The 15,951-nt window shown below is 45.5% G+C and overlaps 1 protein-coding gene across 1 annotated transcript in view; it reads left to right on the forward strand.

The window, feature by feature from the left end:
* The window catches only part of LOC144511175 (potassium/sodium hyperpolarization-activated cyclic nucleotide-gated channel 1-like), a 299,779-nt gene that overhangs the window by 168,946 nt on the left and 114,882 nt on the right, over window positions 1-15,951 (forward strand). The window contains exon 5 of the mRNA XM_078241277.1: window positions 8,099-8,245. Coding sequence (XP_078097403.1) covers window positions 8,099-8,245 — 147 coding nt within the window. The remainder of the gene's footprint in view (window positions 1-8,098; window positions 8,246-15,951) is intronic.

A 15,951-nucleotide genomic window follows, 5' to 3' on the forward strand; every position in this document is an offset into this window, starting at 1 on the left:
GACTCGATGGGCCGAGTGGTCTAATTCTGCTCCTATGTCTTATGGTCTTATGGGACCCCAAGAGGAGGCCAAGACAGATCATCCACTCAACATTTTTGGCTGAAAATAGCTGACGGCTTTCCTAGCATTGAGTTTGGGATATCTTTGAAGCTTCCTTCTCCAATTCATGTTTAATTGTCCACCAGCATTCACAACTGGATGTGGCAGGGCTGTAGAGCTTTGATCTGAATCATTGGTTCTGGGGTTGTTTAGCTTTGTCTGCCATCTGCTGCTTCTGCCTTTTGGCAGACAAGTTAGTCCTGAGTTTTAGCTTCCCCAGTTTGGCATCTAATTTTTATGTACATCTGGTGCTGCTCCAAGCATGTTCTTCAGTACTCCTCATTAAACTAGACTGATCTCTGGCTTGATAGTAATGGTTGAAAGAGGCATATGCTGGGCCATGAGGTTACAGATTGTGGCTGAATATAATCCTGCTGCTGCTGATGGCCCACAACGCCTCATATATGCCCAGTTTTCAGCTGCTAGATCTGTTCTGAATCTATCGCATTTAGCACGGTGGTTGCGCCACACAACACAATGGATGGCATCCTCAGTATGATGACAGGACTTTGTCTACAAGAGGACTATAAGCTTGTCACTTCAGCCAATACTGTCATGGACAGATACATTTGCAACAGGTAGATTAGTGAGGATGAGATCAAATAGGCCTTTCCCTCCTGTTGGTTTCCTCACCATCTGTGACAGACCTAGTCAGGCAAGTATGTCCTTCAGGACATGGTCAGATTGGTTAATAACCACTCAATAGATATTGATTTTCCCCACCCAGAGTGTACTCTGTGCCCTTGTCACCCTCAGTTCTTCTTCAGGTAGGGTGCTCGGTGAGAATTAGCAGAAGGTTTGCTTGCCCTTGTTTGACCTGATACCCAATGTTGTAGACTCCCAGAGCAACACCTTCCCAACAGTGCATCACCGTGTATCAGTAGGACAGGACAGACCCTGGAATGATTATGGTGTTTTCCAGGACATTGACTGTAAGGTATGATTTGCTGAGGCTGTAACTTGACGACTTTATGAGGCAGCCCTCCCAATTTAGGCACAAGTCCCCAGATATTCATAAGGAGGGCTTTGCAGATTTGATTTGACTTGATTTATTATTGTGACATGTATTGACATACAGTGAAAAGTATTGTTTCTTGCGCGCTATACAGACAAAACATGCCGTTCATAGAGAAGGAAACGAGGGGTCATAGGTTCAAGGTGAAGGGGGGGAGGTTTAACACAGATATCAGAAGGACATATTTTACACAGAGGGTCGTGGGGGCCTGGAATGTGTTGCCGGGCAAGGTGGTGGAGGTGGACACACTGGGAACGTTTAAGACTTATCTAGACAGCTATATGAACGGAGTGGGAATGGAGGGATACAAAAGAGTGGTCTAGTTTGGACCAGGGAGCGGCGCGGGCTAATTGTTCTTTGTTTCTCGTTTCAAGGCTTCATTCAAGTGCCAGTACAGAGCGAGACTGCGGATAGTTGGGAACCTGTCTCGGGGGCAGGGAATTCAGATGGTGTTCGTAAAGCAGAAGTGGAAATGAATAGGGTTGGGAAGCATTTTCTGATCAGGGCCAGTGTGATCTCCTGGACTCGTTTCGATCGCCACAGGGGGTCGGAGAGGAATTTCCCAGATTTTTTTTCCCCCATATTGGCCCTGGGGTTTTCACTCTGGGTTTTCGCCTCTCCCTGGAGATCACATGGTCTGGAATGGGGGGGTGGGGGTGAGTTAATAGGTTGTGATGAACAAAGCATCGTAGCTGTGAGGGACAGCTCGGTGGATAGGATATTAGGATGTAGATAGGCTGGAAAATTGGGCGGGGATCCTGGATTCAGGATTCAATCCTGGACCGGGGAGCGGCGCGGGCTTGGAGGGCCGAAGGGTCTGTTCCTGTGCTGTATTGTTCTTTGTTCTTTGTTCTTTGTTTGAGAGAGTGCGGAATGTAGTACAGTCATAGCTAGGGTGTAGAGAAAGATCAACTTAATGCAAGGTAAGTCCATTCGAAAGTCTGACAGCAGCCGGGAAGAAGCTGTTCTTGAGTCGGTTGGTATGTGACCTCAGACTTTTGTATCTTTTTCCTGACGGAAGAAGGTGGAAGAGAGAATGTCCGGGGTGCGTGTGGTCCTTAATTATGTTGGCTGCTTTGCCGAGGCAGCAGAAAGTGTAGACAGAGTCAATGGACGGGAGGCTGGTTTGCGTGATGGATTGGGCTACATTCACAACCTTTTGTAGTTCTTTGCAGTCTTGGGCAGAGCAGGAGCCATACCAAGCTGTGATACAACCAGAAAGAATGCTTTCTATGGTGCATCTGTAAAAGTTGGTGAGAATCGTAGCTGACATGCCAAATTTCCTTAAGCTTCTCAGAAAGTAGAGAAGTTGGTGGGCTTTCTTAACTATAGTGTCAGCATGAGTGGATCAGGACAGGTTGTTGGTGATATGGATACCTAAAAACTTGAAGCTCTCGACCCTTTCTACTTTATCTCCATTGATGTAGATGGGCATGTTCTCCTTTACGCTTCCTGAAGTCGATGACAATCTCCTTCATTTTGTTGACATTGAGGGAGAGATTACTATTGCCACACCAGTTCACCAGATTTGCTCTCTCAATCCTGTACTCTGTCTCATCATTGTTTGAGATCCGACCCACTACGGTGGTATCGTCAGCAAACTTGAAAATCGAATTGGATGGGAATTTGGCCACACAGTCATAGATGTATAAGGAGTATAACAGGGGCCAGAGAACACAGCCTTGTGGGGCACCGGTGTTGAGGATGATTGTGGCGGAGGTGTTGTTGCCTAGCCTTACTGATTGTGGTCTGTGAGTTAGGAAGCTCAGTATCCAGTCGCAGAGGGAGGTGCCGAGGCCCAGGCCACGGAGTTTGGAGATGGGTTTCGTGGGAATAATAGTGTTGAAGGCTGAGCTGTAGTCAATAAATAGGAGTCTGATATAGGTGTCCTTGTTATCTAAGTGTTCCAGGGTTGAGTGCAGGACCAGGGAAATGGCATCTGCTATGGACCTATTGTGGCGATAGGCAAAATGTAGGGGATCCAGGTAGTCCGGGAGGCTGGAATTGATTCATGTCATGACTAGCTTTTTCGAAGCACTTCATAATGATGGATGTCAGAGCCACCGGCCCTTTAGTCATTAAGGCACGCTGATTGGTTTTTCTTAGGTACCGGGATGATGATCGTCTTCTTGAAGCAGATAAGGACCTCAGATTGTTGTAAAGCATGGTTGAAAATGTCTGTGAATTTGGCTGGATGCCAAATTCTCCGTCCTAGTTGCAGTGGCAGGAGGGTGTGAACAGCTGGTAAGATTGCACCCTAAGTTTCAGGAACTGCCTGACATGAAATCAGTGCAACAGAATTTTCCCAACAATGGAGCAGAAAAACAGATGCCAATGACTTTCTCCGCCTCTCTGACTGAGCCCACACCACCAGCAATTCCAAGCCAGCAGGAGGTGGCTTGCCATTGGCCACCAGCAGGCTCTTCTGGTCCTGCCAGTGCCTATGTCATTATGTGTAGGTCACCCGTACTGCTGCAGGGGGATCCGCCTCAGGGCTCACCTTCGGCAGGACCGGAAGGTCCCGCCAGTGGGAAGGGCTGTAAAATCATGCCCTTAGCTTTTTGAAGATCAAGGGTCCTTTCTTAGAAGCCGCCCAGCTAATGCCCAGGCATGACCCTCTCCTCCCTGAGTAATGTACTTACCTGAGCTCCTTTAGGAGGTCTGCTTGCCAGGTGCATGACTTAGGAGAACCAGTTGTGATTCATGCCAGTCTGCCGTCACGCTGATGTGAATGGACTTGTTCACCGGGGTGGGAGGTGGGGTGGGCAGGAGAATGATTCAGGCCCAGAGGCCTGATAATGAAATGTTAAAATATGGAAATGATGTCGGGAACCTTGTTATGTCACTGGTGGGTGGGGCGAGAACTGCCACGTCACACTTTTATGTGAGTGTGAAATACGATTTGGGCTGCTCATGAGACTTTCCGATCCCATCTCCAAACTCGTCCAAAAAAAGGAATGGAAAATCCTGGCCCTAGCCCTCTAAGTGACTGCTTGCTCAGTTATGTCCAAGAAGCTTTACTCTCAGCCTGTAAACCCTATGCTGAGGATAATTCCTCCTGTGAGCTGGAGCTCGGTGCTTATCCCCTTTGTCCTGTGGAGTACTGTAACCTTGCGAAGGCAACGTCTATCCCTTGGAGGGATTGCAGCGTAGAGGTACTGAAATGATACCTGGACTCAAAAGGTTGAATTAAGTAGAGAGGTCACACAAACAAAGTTATGTATTCCCTGCAATTTAAACGGTCAAGCAGTTTTGATCTAAGTTTTCAATATATTAATTTGATTTGATTTATTATTGTTACATGTGTTACATGTGTTATACATTGTTACAATGAAAAGTATTGTTTCTTGCACGCTATACAGACAAAATATACTGTACATAGAGAAGGAAAGCAGAGGATGCAGAATGTAGTGTTACAGTCATAGCGAGGGTTTAGAGAAAAATCAACTTAATGCGAGGTAGGTCCATTCAAAAGTCTGATAGCATCAGGGAAGAAGCTGTTCTTGAGTCGGTTGGTACGTGACCTCAGACTTTTATATCTTTTTCCCGATGGAAGAAGGTGGAAGAGGGAATGTCCGGGGTGCATGGGGTCCTTGTTTTTGCTGGCTGCTTTTCTGAGGCAGTGGGAAGTGTAGACAGAGGGGGGCATTTTACCATTTTGAGTCTAAGTGCCGGATCTGGGCGTCAAATAGATCCGCGCCTGGAATCCTCTTTACAGCGCGCCCATATGCGTTTTGCCGGCTCCAGCCCGATCCGCGCTGTGGGCGGGGCTTAGCGCAGGTGGACTGATCGGAGCTCTGAACTGCGCATGCGCAGTTTGAAAAAAATCTGACAGCGCACCCGGGCGCGAGAAGAAAAGCAGAAAGCGGAGAGAGCGGCTCTCTGACGTTCATCCTCTGGTCGGGGGTGGCAGGTGGGGGGGGGGGGAGGGGAGGGGGTGTGACCGATCATCCCCTGGGGGGGTGGGGGGGTGGGTGGGAAGGGGGTGTGACCAATCATCCCCTGGGGGGCGGGGTGGAGAGGGGGTGTGACGTCTCATCCTCTGGGGGGGTGGGGTGGGAGGGGAGGGGGTGTGACCGATCATCCCCTTGCGGCGGGGGGGGGGTGGGGGAGGAGATGGGGTGTGACGTCTCATCCTCTGGTCGGGGGGATTCCGCTGCTTGTCTGCGGCCGATCCCTCCTGGCACCATCACTGGTACACTACCAGCCACAGCCATCTCTCTCGCACCTGCAGGGAAGAGTAATATGTGGCTGGTAGTGTACCAGTGATGGTGCCAGGAGGGATCAGCCGCAGACAAGCAGCGGAACCCCCCCCCGACCAGAGGATGAGACATCACACCCCATCTCCTCCCCACCCCACCCCCAGGGGATGAGATGTCACACCCCCTCTCCTCCCAGCCCCCTACTCCCCCGACCAGAGGATGACGTGGGTCAGAGAACTGTTGCAGTCTCTGACCCCGCTCTTCGGAGGCTGCAGAGGCGACTTCAGACTTTTGTTTTGCAGGTCGGTTACAGCGCGGACGCGGATTGGGCCAGAAGACGGTAAAGTGGGATTTGGCGGTAGAGTTGGGCGCGCGGTTCATTAAGTCAATTTAAATGCATGCAAATGCATTTAAATCGTCGGGCCGCCCGATTCGGGCGCACGCCGGACCCGCGCCCGAATCGGGTGTCAGTTAAGCCGCGATCTGCTCAGGATCGGGTGCAGATCGCGGTACAGGCCCAATGCCCAACTTTACCGCGATTTCGCACCCGAAAACGGGCGCGAAGTTTTGGTAAAATCAGGCCCAGAGTCAATGGATGGGAGGCTGGTTTGTATGATGGACTGGGCTACATTCACGGCCTTTCGTAGTTACCTGCGGTCTTGGGCAGATCAGGAGCCATACCAAGCTGTGATACAATCAGAAAGAATGCTTTATATGGTGCATCTGTAGAAGTTGGTGAGGAGAGGGGAATAGATAAGGTAAATAGAGAGAATTCTCCTGGTTGGGATGTCCAGAACTCGGGAGTACTGTCTAAAATTTAGAGTCAAACCTTTTAGGAGTGAATTTACGAAGCTCTTCTACATGTAAAGAGAATTTCAGAAATTTTTTCCACAAACAACACTTGATGCTGGGCCAATTGTTAATTTCAAATCTGAGCTAGACAGATTTTTGTTAGCCCAAGACATTAAGGGATATGGGGCAAAGTTGGGCAATGTGGAGTTAGGTCACAGATCAACCACAAGCAGCTCAAGATGCTGAATGGTCTACTCTGTTCCTATGTTCATACCTTTGCTTATATTTATAATCCATTTGTATTGCAGAACTGCATCCAATTGTAGTCTATAAGGTAACACATTTCCCCCTGAATTTGCCTGTTTATCCTGCAGGAAGTATTTGGGAACAATAAATGACAGATTGGCCTAATCTTCCATCCTTCTTTACTCTATAAACAATATATATATAAAAGAAACACATCACTCGGCGGCAAAGGGGATTGAAGTTCTATAGTTGCCAAAGGTCTGGGAGTGAGTTTACTATTTGACATGAAGGAATCTTTTTTTAAAAGAAAATAACATCCTTCAATGGAGACCGGGGACCGGCGTGAAACTTATTTGCATCCCGCTAATGGGGATTACCCATTAGACCACCCACATCTAATTCTCTGCGGTCTCAATGGGAAAACACGCCAATGCAAAATACATCTAGTGTGCAGATGTTTCACCGGAATAATGACCGGGGCTGCCTTCGGAGTTCAAGGTGGAAGTCGCTGGCAACCCTGAACCTTGGAACATCACAGCATTGGGTGGGGGTGTGGGGAGTAGAAATGGGTGCATCTGCAAGTGGACCTTCCAGATTCGGTGTCCTGTAGGGAGCCAATCTCCCAGCCTCAAAGTGCTCTCAAAGATCCATCTCCATTGTCAGGAGGTTCACCTCCTTTCTTCAATTGTGATCAGTGATGTTAAGCGCCCAAGCAGGATGGCGGATTACATGTCATCAGGCCTGCCCTGCCATGGAATGCAGTGCAAAACCCCCAGTTGCATAATTAATGAGGTCAATGCCAGAGGATTTTGCGTGTTTTCCCACCGACCTTAGCAGCGGGAAACTTGCCATATTCCCGCTCCGCCACGGGACTGAGTACCAGGATGGGAGAATTCTGCCCTAAATGTATAATAGAACATAATGCAGGAAGGCGTAGCTGAGATAGACGATCCACCGTGATTTTATTGAATAGCGTAGCAGGCTTGAGGTGCTAAATGGTCCTCCTGTTTTTATTTCTCATGTCAAAGGTCAAAAGTGTGAACTGCATGCCTTCACTTAACAAATTCCATTTTAACCACCGGCCATCATAGTATAGTTCCTGCAAGCATTTGTATGATTCTATCTACAAGTGGGTTCAGTTTTATTAGGCATCTGACCTTGTCAGCTATTTCCAAATTTTTATATTTGGAATTTTTTATTCCTTTTCTAACTTTTTTCCCCAAGTTGAATTTATTTCCAACTCTAACTCATTCATTCTCAAAGGTGTAAAATTATGAAGTTCTTGGGCATAATTTAGACTTCTGACTGAAACAGGCAACCATCAGTTCAGCTGCCTGTTATTGAAGCCAATGGGAGCGACACTCAGGATGGGTGTACAGCCGCAGGCTGAATCATTATCACCCAAAGTCAAAATTACTCCCCTGAGCTCAATAACAATATACAGGCTTTTAAAACTGAGACATTGTTCCACCAAAATATTATTTTCTGAGTTACCTGGTTTTCTCCCATATTCTTTTCAAAGCTGACCTTGTGTCATGTGTCTTTTATCTAGGTCATTTAATTTAGTTTTTAAATGTCTATACATTGTGTATTTTTTCCCCATTTTGTTCAGCGGTTTGTTGGAAATCACATTTCTTTGAAAGCAACATACTGTGGAGCGACTTCATTAGCCCGGCATCGCTTCCCTCTCCAGTGGGAGACAAATCAGCTCATCTAACATGGTGTTTCTCCTTTTTTATTTCAGTACAAACAAGTGGAACAGTACATGTCGTTCCACAAGCTGCCTGCTGATATGCGGCAGAAGATTCACGACTATTATGAACACCGCTACCAAGGCAAGATCTTTGACGAAGACAGTATTCTGGAAGAATTAAATGATCCGCTTCGGGAGGTATTTATTTCTAAGTTCATTGTCTCAAATTCGTGAGATGTTTTCATTTTTGCAATAATACCTGTAACTCATACTTTGAATATTGGTGGTGAATTTAGATTGGAGGCTTGGACAATCATGAAGGAGTTTTTGGGTGTATAGTATTACTTCAATAGCTGAAATCTCTTCAGAATGGATTTTATCCCATGCCTGCCTGATGGTTAGATCAATGAGCTGTGTTTTAATGCACAATTGCTAAAATCATAGACTATATGTTGCACGGGAGATGACGGTTAGATTGCTTAATTGTGGATTGTGGACAGTTGATGGTTTTACACTTAATCCAGAATTGATAATCTCATTGCCACAATTTATGCTAGGAGCAAAGTTTCCCATGCAAACCCTCTCCACCAAGAGACCACACGACATAGCATCGTTTCCTCCCTGTATTTGTGATCTGGTCATAGAACGTTAACAGCTAAAAGAACAAGACTAATATCAAAGAGGTTCAGTCTGCAGAACGCATGCTCACTGTTAACACGTTATTATATGCAATTGTTGCCAATTTACCTCATCACCTAACATTTCCTGAGTCATCAAGGTCTTCAGCCAACTTTCAGGTTACCACGTTACTATATTTCCACACAAATGGAAATCCTGCAGTCTATGTCATCTTCAAAACCTGAATTGCGTGGGAGAGCTAACTTCCCGAACTTCAGGGGGGTGATTTCTCTCACTCTCCCAGCCCGCTGGACTGCTTGAGTGCCTTAGGCGCCATGACCTCTGCGCATCTCCAGGACCAAGAATTTCAGCATCATCAGCTCCATGTCAGGATGGGGGGGCTGCCGGGAGGTCTGTGCTGGTCATCGGCGGGTGATGGGGGGTCGGGACTATTGGTGGCGGGAGGGTGTCAGGGCTGGCGGGGAGAAAGGTAAGGACTCTCTGGGGAGGGGAGGGTCAGGACTGTCAGTGGGGGAGATCGGGACTGTCCGGGGGCTGGGCACAGTAAGAAGTCTCACAACACCAGGTTAAAATCCAACAGGTTTATTTGGTAGCAAATACCATAAGCTTTCGGAGCAATGCTCCTTCGTCAGATGGAGTGGTCTCTGTTCTCCACATCGGGGCTGGGTACTCAGGGAGTTTGGGGCTGGCCCAGGGAGGTTCGGGAGGCCAGCGATTGGTGGGGGGGAGGGGGAGGTCGGAAGGCCAGCAATGGGAGGTTGCGGGGCTGGCCAGAGATTGGGAGGCGGGTGGTGCGGGGCTTCTGCACATGCACCGATCTCGGTGCTGACAGATCGGCAAATGCTCAGTGGCCCACTCAGTGCTATGCTCCCAGCCTCTCAGGCGGGAATAGGCCCTGCCCACTGCTTTCCAGCGTGAATCCCTCTGAGTCACTCTGTGATGCAGAGTTTTGGAGATTCATTCTGGAAATCACGCTAAAAAGCCGGCGGGATTTCCTCCCATTTTCCCACATGCTGGGAACTTGGAATTTCTTTGGGAGAGTCCCGGCCCAGATATTCTTGGGGCAGTCAAGTTCAAAGTTAATATGGATTGGAATACAACCTTGCTGCAGAACCCATGGGGCTTGATTTTACCATCAAGTTGTGCCTGTTTTCAGGCACGAAAACTTGGTAATGTCGGGCGTGAGGCGAGTAGCGCAATCCGCACCCGCCTCCACGCCGGTTCCCCCTTTACTCAGGCCCGAAAATGGCCGCAATCGGGACCCAACCCAAAATGGGAGCGAAGGCCATTTAAATGCATTTGTAGAGCATGTCTATTTTGCACCTAATCTGGCGCCCATTGCACAGGGTCACTCAAATCTCTTTCCACTTTGGCACAACAAAGCGTGCAGAGCTGTAAATGGAGCTGAGAAAGCCAACTGTTTTACAATGGTGAGATCTGTCCCTTTCAGTGATAAATGAACAAATTCTACCTCACTCAACAGGATGCATTCAAGCAGTTTCAAATCAAATGTCCTCAGCCTGAGCCACTAATACTCTGCAAGCTTCAGCCTAACCCTTCAGGGCAATCCATCCTCCAAGTCAGCCAAAAACAGTTTCCTCTCCTGTACACTGTGCTTGCCTCCAACTGCATGAGAGCACGCGAACAAGTCAAGGTCATCAGATAACAGAAGAAAAATGAAAGGAAATCTTAAGAACACTCTCTCATTGTTACCACCTGCAGTAAAATATACAAAACTGTCTGAGGGATAGAAAATAGAGAATTTTGGTGGCTGGCTATTTATTGGACCAGAGGATGGCATGCACTAGTGTTCAGGTGAGGAAGGAGCAGAGCTCCGAAAGCTCTTGATTCCAAATATTTCAAACTTGATTCCAAATAATTCCAAACTTGTTGGACTTTAACCTGATGTTGTGAGACTTAAGTCTGGAAACCACATTTTAGGAAGGACTTGAAGGCTTTTGAGAGGGTAGAAAAGTTTTCTTGTGGATGAGAGATTACAGTTATGTGGATAGACAGGAGAAGCTTGTGTTGTTCTCCTTTAGAGCAGAAAAGGCTGGAGAGATTTGATAGAAGTGTTTGAAATCGTATTTTTGATTTAGATCAAATAAATAAAGAGAAATGGTTTTCCAGGACTGAAGGTCCGATCGTCTGAGGAGACGGATTGCTGGTGATCAGCAAAAGAACCAGAGGCGACATGAGGAAAATGATTTAATATAATAAGTGTTTATGATTTGGAATGCAGTGCCTGGTGGAAACAGATTTAACAGTAGCATTTAAAAGGAAATTAGATAAACACTTGGAAGAGTAAAGAAAAATGAGACTGTATGGAGAAAGAATGAGGGGATTGGATTAACCTGATAGCAGACACAGACTCGATGGTCTGAGCAGCTTTTCTCTGTGCTGTATTATCCTATCCTTCTCTGTGAAGATCATTTCAAATTCATTCATAATTCCTATAAGCTGCATACAATCTGCCTCTCCCTGTCATATGAACACCTGGACCAGTCTGTCCTTCCGACATTTTGGAAAACAGTTTGGGTTACCTCAAATGACATGATCTGTTATTGGCATCCCTTAAAGTCCACTGGCCCTTTCTGCTGTTTCTGTCTCTAAGTTGTTCGGTCCACTGGAATACACAGACTAATACAGGCTATCACACTGATCGTTATAGAAGATGAATTCCTCCACTATGGTGAAACCCCACCCCTGTCACTTAAATTTGTTCATTCAATGGCTGCGGTCCATATACCATGATGTGGAGATGCCAGCGTTGGACTGGGGTAAGCACAGTAAGACGGTTAAAGTCCAACAGGTTTATTTGGTAGCACAAGTTTTCGGAGTGTCACTCCTTCTTCAGGTGAGTGAAGAAGGGGTGACACTCCGAAAGCTTGTGCTACCAAATAAACCTGCTGGACTTTAACCTGGTGTTGTGAGACTTCTTACTATCCATATACCAGTCAGTCACCTGATGTACAGCCTCAACTTAAAACCTTGAAAAAAAAAACCAAACACTTCTTGAAAGCCTATTCAACGACTTCCTTTTTAGAAATCCTGCCACACAATCTGAGCAGAAGAGCAGTGATCTGACCCCCGAAACAACACTAGGAATCATGAGATAAGCCCTGTGCCCTGGTATCCAACTGTGCTATTTTCCTCCAATCTTGATAAACAAGTACACAAATTATTCTGTCAATATGCCCTATTTAAATGCCTCATTAAGAATATAAATTACATAATTCATGTAAAAACCAATTTTACAACAGCTTTTTATAAAGTTTATGGATTGATTTAATATTTGTTAAATGTTTGACATTTCATATTTCAGCTTGTAATCTGTTTTTAATGATTAGCTTGTTGATTTTTCTTAATCAGCGGATTTTATTGCCCATCGTTAGTTTCCTTTAACAAAATTGTTAAGCATTTCTTAAATGACTGTTCGTGAGTTGAAGGTCTCCCCCAATTATGTTAAACAGGGAGTTCTGGGATTTGACCCATCTAGCATCAGTCCTTTCCTTCTTTAGAAGGCTATGCTGGGGGATGGTATGCTAAATGACCAATTCTTATTAAAACAGCTATTTTAAGACCATAACAAATAGAAAAAGGAGTAGGCCGTTCGGCCACTCGAGCCTGTTCCACCATTCAATAGGATCATGGCTGATCCAAAGTTCCTCAGTTTATTTCCCTGCACATTCCCCGTAACCTTTGATTTCTTTATTGATTAAAAATCTATCTATCTCAGCCTTAATTATACACAAGGACTCTACCCCAAGGCTCGCTGTGGCAAGCTGTTTCAAAAACACATAATCCTCTGAGAGAAGAAATTGCTCCTCATCTCAGTCTTAAATTGGTGTCCCTTTATTCTGAGACAATATCCTCTGGACCTGGACTCTCCCATGAGGGGAAACATCCTCTCAACATTTATGCCGTCAAGCCTCTTAAGAATCCGATATGTTTCAATGAGATCACCACTCATTCTTCTAAATTCCAATGAGTAGAGTCCAACCTGTTTAACCTTTCCTCATAAGCCAATCACTCCATACCGGGGATCATCCTCGTGAACCTTCTCTGAACTGCCTCCAATGAAATAAAATCTTTCCTTAAATAAGGGGACCAAAACTGCTCACAGTACTCCTGATGTGGTGTACTTGTACAGTTGCAGCAAGACTTCCCTACTCTTATACTGCAACGCCCTTGAAATAACGGCCAACATTCCATTAGTCTTTCTGATTACCTGCTGCACCCGTATGCTAGTTTTCTGTGTTTCATGCACAAGTACCCCCAAGTCTCTTTGTGTTGCAGCTTTCTGCAGTTTTATTTGATTTGATTTATTATTGTGACATGTATTAGCATACAGTGAAAAATATTGTTTCTTGCACGTTATACAGACAAAGCATATCACACATAGAGAAGGAAAGGAGAGGGTGCAAAATGTAGTGTTACAATCATAGCTAAGGTATAGAGAAAGATCAGCTTAATATAAGGTAGGTTCGTTCAAAAATCTGATGGTAGCAGGGAAGAAGCTGTTCTTGAGTCGGTTTGTACATGACCTCAAACTTTTATATCTTTTTCCCGACGGAAGAAGGTGGAAGAGAGTATGTCCGGGGTGCGTGGGGTCCTTAATTATGCTGGCTGCTTTTCCAAAGCAGCGGGAAGTGTAGACAGAGACAATGGATGGGAGGCTGGTTTGTGCGATGGACTGGGCTTCGTTCACGACCCTTTGTAGATTCTTGCGGTCTTGGACGGAGCAGGATCCGTACCAAGCTGTGATACAACCAGAAAGAATGCTTTCTATGGTCCATCTGTAAAAGTTGGTGAGAGTTATAGCGGACATGCCAAATTTCCTTAGTCTTCTGAGAAAGTAGAGGTTTTGGTGGCTTTCCTAACGATAGCGCGCTGGCATGGAGGGACCAGGACAGGTTGTTGGTGATCTTGACACCTAAAAACCTGAAGCTCTCGACCAATTCTACTTGTCCCCATTGATTTAGACAGGTACCTATCTTCCACTTTGCTTCCTGAAGTCGATGACTATCTCCTTTGTTTTGTTGACAATTTTTCTCTATTTGAATAATACTCTGTCCTCCCTTCCAAAATGAACAACTTCACATTTTCCCACATTATATTCCATTGCCAACTTTTTACCCACTTAATTAACCTATTAATATCTCTTTGTAAATTTTTTGCATTCCTCTCGCCACTTGCCTTTCACCCTATTTTGGTGCTGACTGCAGACTTGGCTATCGTAGATGGTTGCACATTTGTTCACGTATGGAGAGGAATAGGATTTACACCACCGGAACATGTTTCTGCACCCGATTCCAGACATCATGTGCTCCGCAGATAGCTATAGCCTGACGTCCTTCAGAATGATGCTCTCTCAGCCCTCCCCTCTCCTCTAAAGAGTAAACTTGCTGCATCAATGTGACATCATTCATTTCCCAGACTACCCAGGCTGTGACCTTTCTCGACTATGTGAATTTAGCATAAACTCAGGACACTTTTTAGAGATGTGATTGCTCAGTGGTGGTTTCAGACTATCCACACACATTTCGTGCAGGATTGCAAAATTGTTGATTCATCTTTCATCCCATCATTCTAGCTGAATCTCAATCTAGGCCCCAGAGGTTAAAAAATAATATGCCAACCCTTTTAGAAAGCAAGTTACTTGAATTACCTTTTGGTGCCAAAATGCACTGATTAGTAGTTGTAATAAAAACAGCAAATAATAGGAATATGTAACATTTCAGCATTTAAATAGACTCACGGTTGGATTTGCTGGGGGCAATGGCTGGTGGGGTCTGGATGGGTTGGGAGGGTAATTCCTTCCTAATTATTTTGTCACAATGAGTCTTCGATTCTGAGTTCTCAATCAGATAGCTAAGCCAACTCCTGAGTGGTATCATTAGAGCTCTGTGACTATGAACATCAAATGTAAGGAGGTGCTAATGAGTGCTGTTTGTCATAGCCCAGCCATCTCTAACAGAGTAGCATTGATATTCTCTTATTTCAAGTCACTGCATTTGTATTTTTCAAGATGATGATAAAGAACTAAAATCTAGTGCATCGAGCTTCAGATAGAGTGTCAAATATCAAATATATTCTTGATCAAAACTAATGTAGAGCATGTCAAATAAATTATTTATTCCAAATTGATGGAATTTTTATTGAATCATCATGATCTGATATTTTCCATTATTCTAGGCATAGCTGAAGTGACATTGCTCGTGTGACTCAGGATCTCTTTGCATGATAACTTTTGCATGAGGTCAAAGGAAGAAATTTCATATTTCTTCTTTTGCATACAGTTCTGGCTGGTGGAAGAATATATTCACAGTTTGGGGGTGGGATTTTCCATTCCCGCCCTCTCTGGATTGGAACAAAAAACAAAGAGCAAAGAAAATTTCAGCACAGGAACAGGCCCTTCGGCCCTCCAACCCTGCACCGACCATGCTGCCCGACTGAACTAAATCCCCCTAACCTTCCAGGGACCATATCCCTCTATTCCCATCCTATTCATGTATTTGTCAAGACGCCCCTTAAAAGTCACTACCGTAGCCGCTTCCACTACCCCACCCCCCCAGCAACGAGTTCCAGGCACCCACTACTCTTTGTGTAAAAAATCTGCCTTGTACATCTCATTTAAACCTTGCCCCTTGCACCTTAAACCTGTGCCCCCTAGTAATTGACTCTTCCACCCTGGGAAATAGCTTCTGACTATTCACTCTGTCCATGCCTCTCATAATCTTGCAGTCTTCTATCAGGTCGCCCCTCAACCTCCGTCATTCCAGTGAGAACAAATCAAGTTTTTCCAACCTCTCTTCATAGCTAATGCCCTCCATACCAGGCAACATCCTGGTAAATCTTTTCTGTACCCTCTCCAAAGCCTCCACATCCTTCTGGTAGTGTGGTGACCAGAATTGAACACTATATTCCAAGTGTGGCCTAATTAAGGTTCTATAAAGCTGCAATATGACTTCCCAATTTTTAAACTCAATGCCCTGGTCGATGAAGGCAAGCATGCCATATGCCTTCTTGACTACCTTCTCCACCTGCATTGCCACTTTCAGTGACCTGTGTACCTGTACACCAAGATCCCTTTGCCTATCGATACCCTTAAGGGTTCTGCCATTTACTGTATATTTCCTATCTGTATTAGACCTTCCAAAATGCATTGCCTCACATTTGTCCGGATTAAACTCCATCTGCCATCTCTCCACCCAAGTCTCTAACTGACCTATATCCTGCTGTATCCTCTGCTGGTCCTCATC

This window comes from Mustelus asterias, chromosome 1 (genome assembly GCF_964213995.1).
Source record: "Mustelus asterias chromosome 1, sMusAst1.hap1.1, whole genome shotgun sequence".
NCBI lineage: Eukaryota > Metazoa > Chordata > Chondrichthyes > Carcharhiniformes > Triakidae > Mustelus > Mustelus asterias.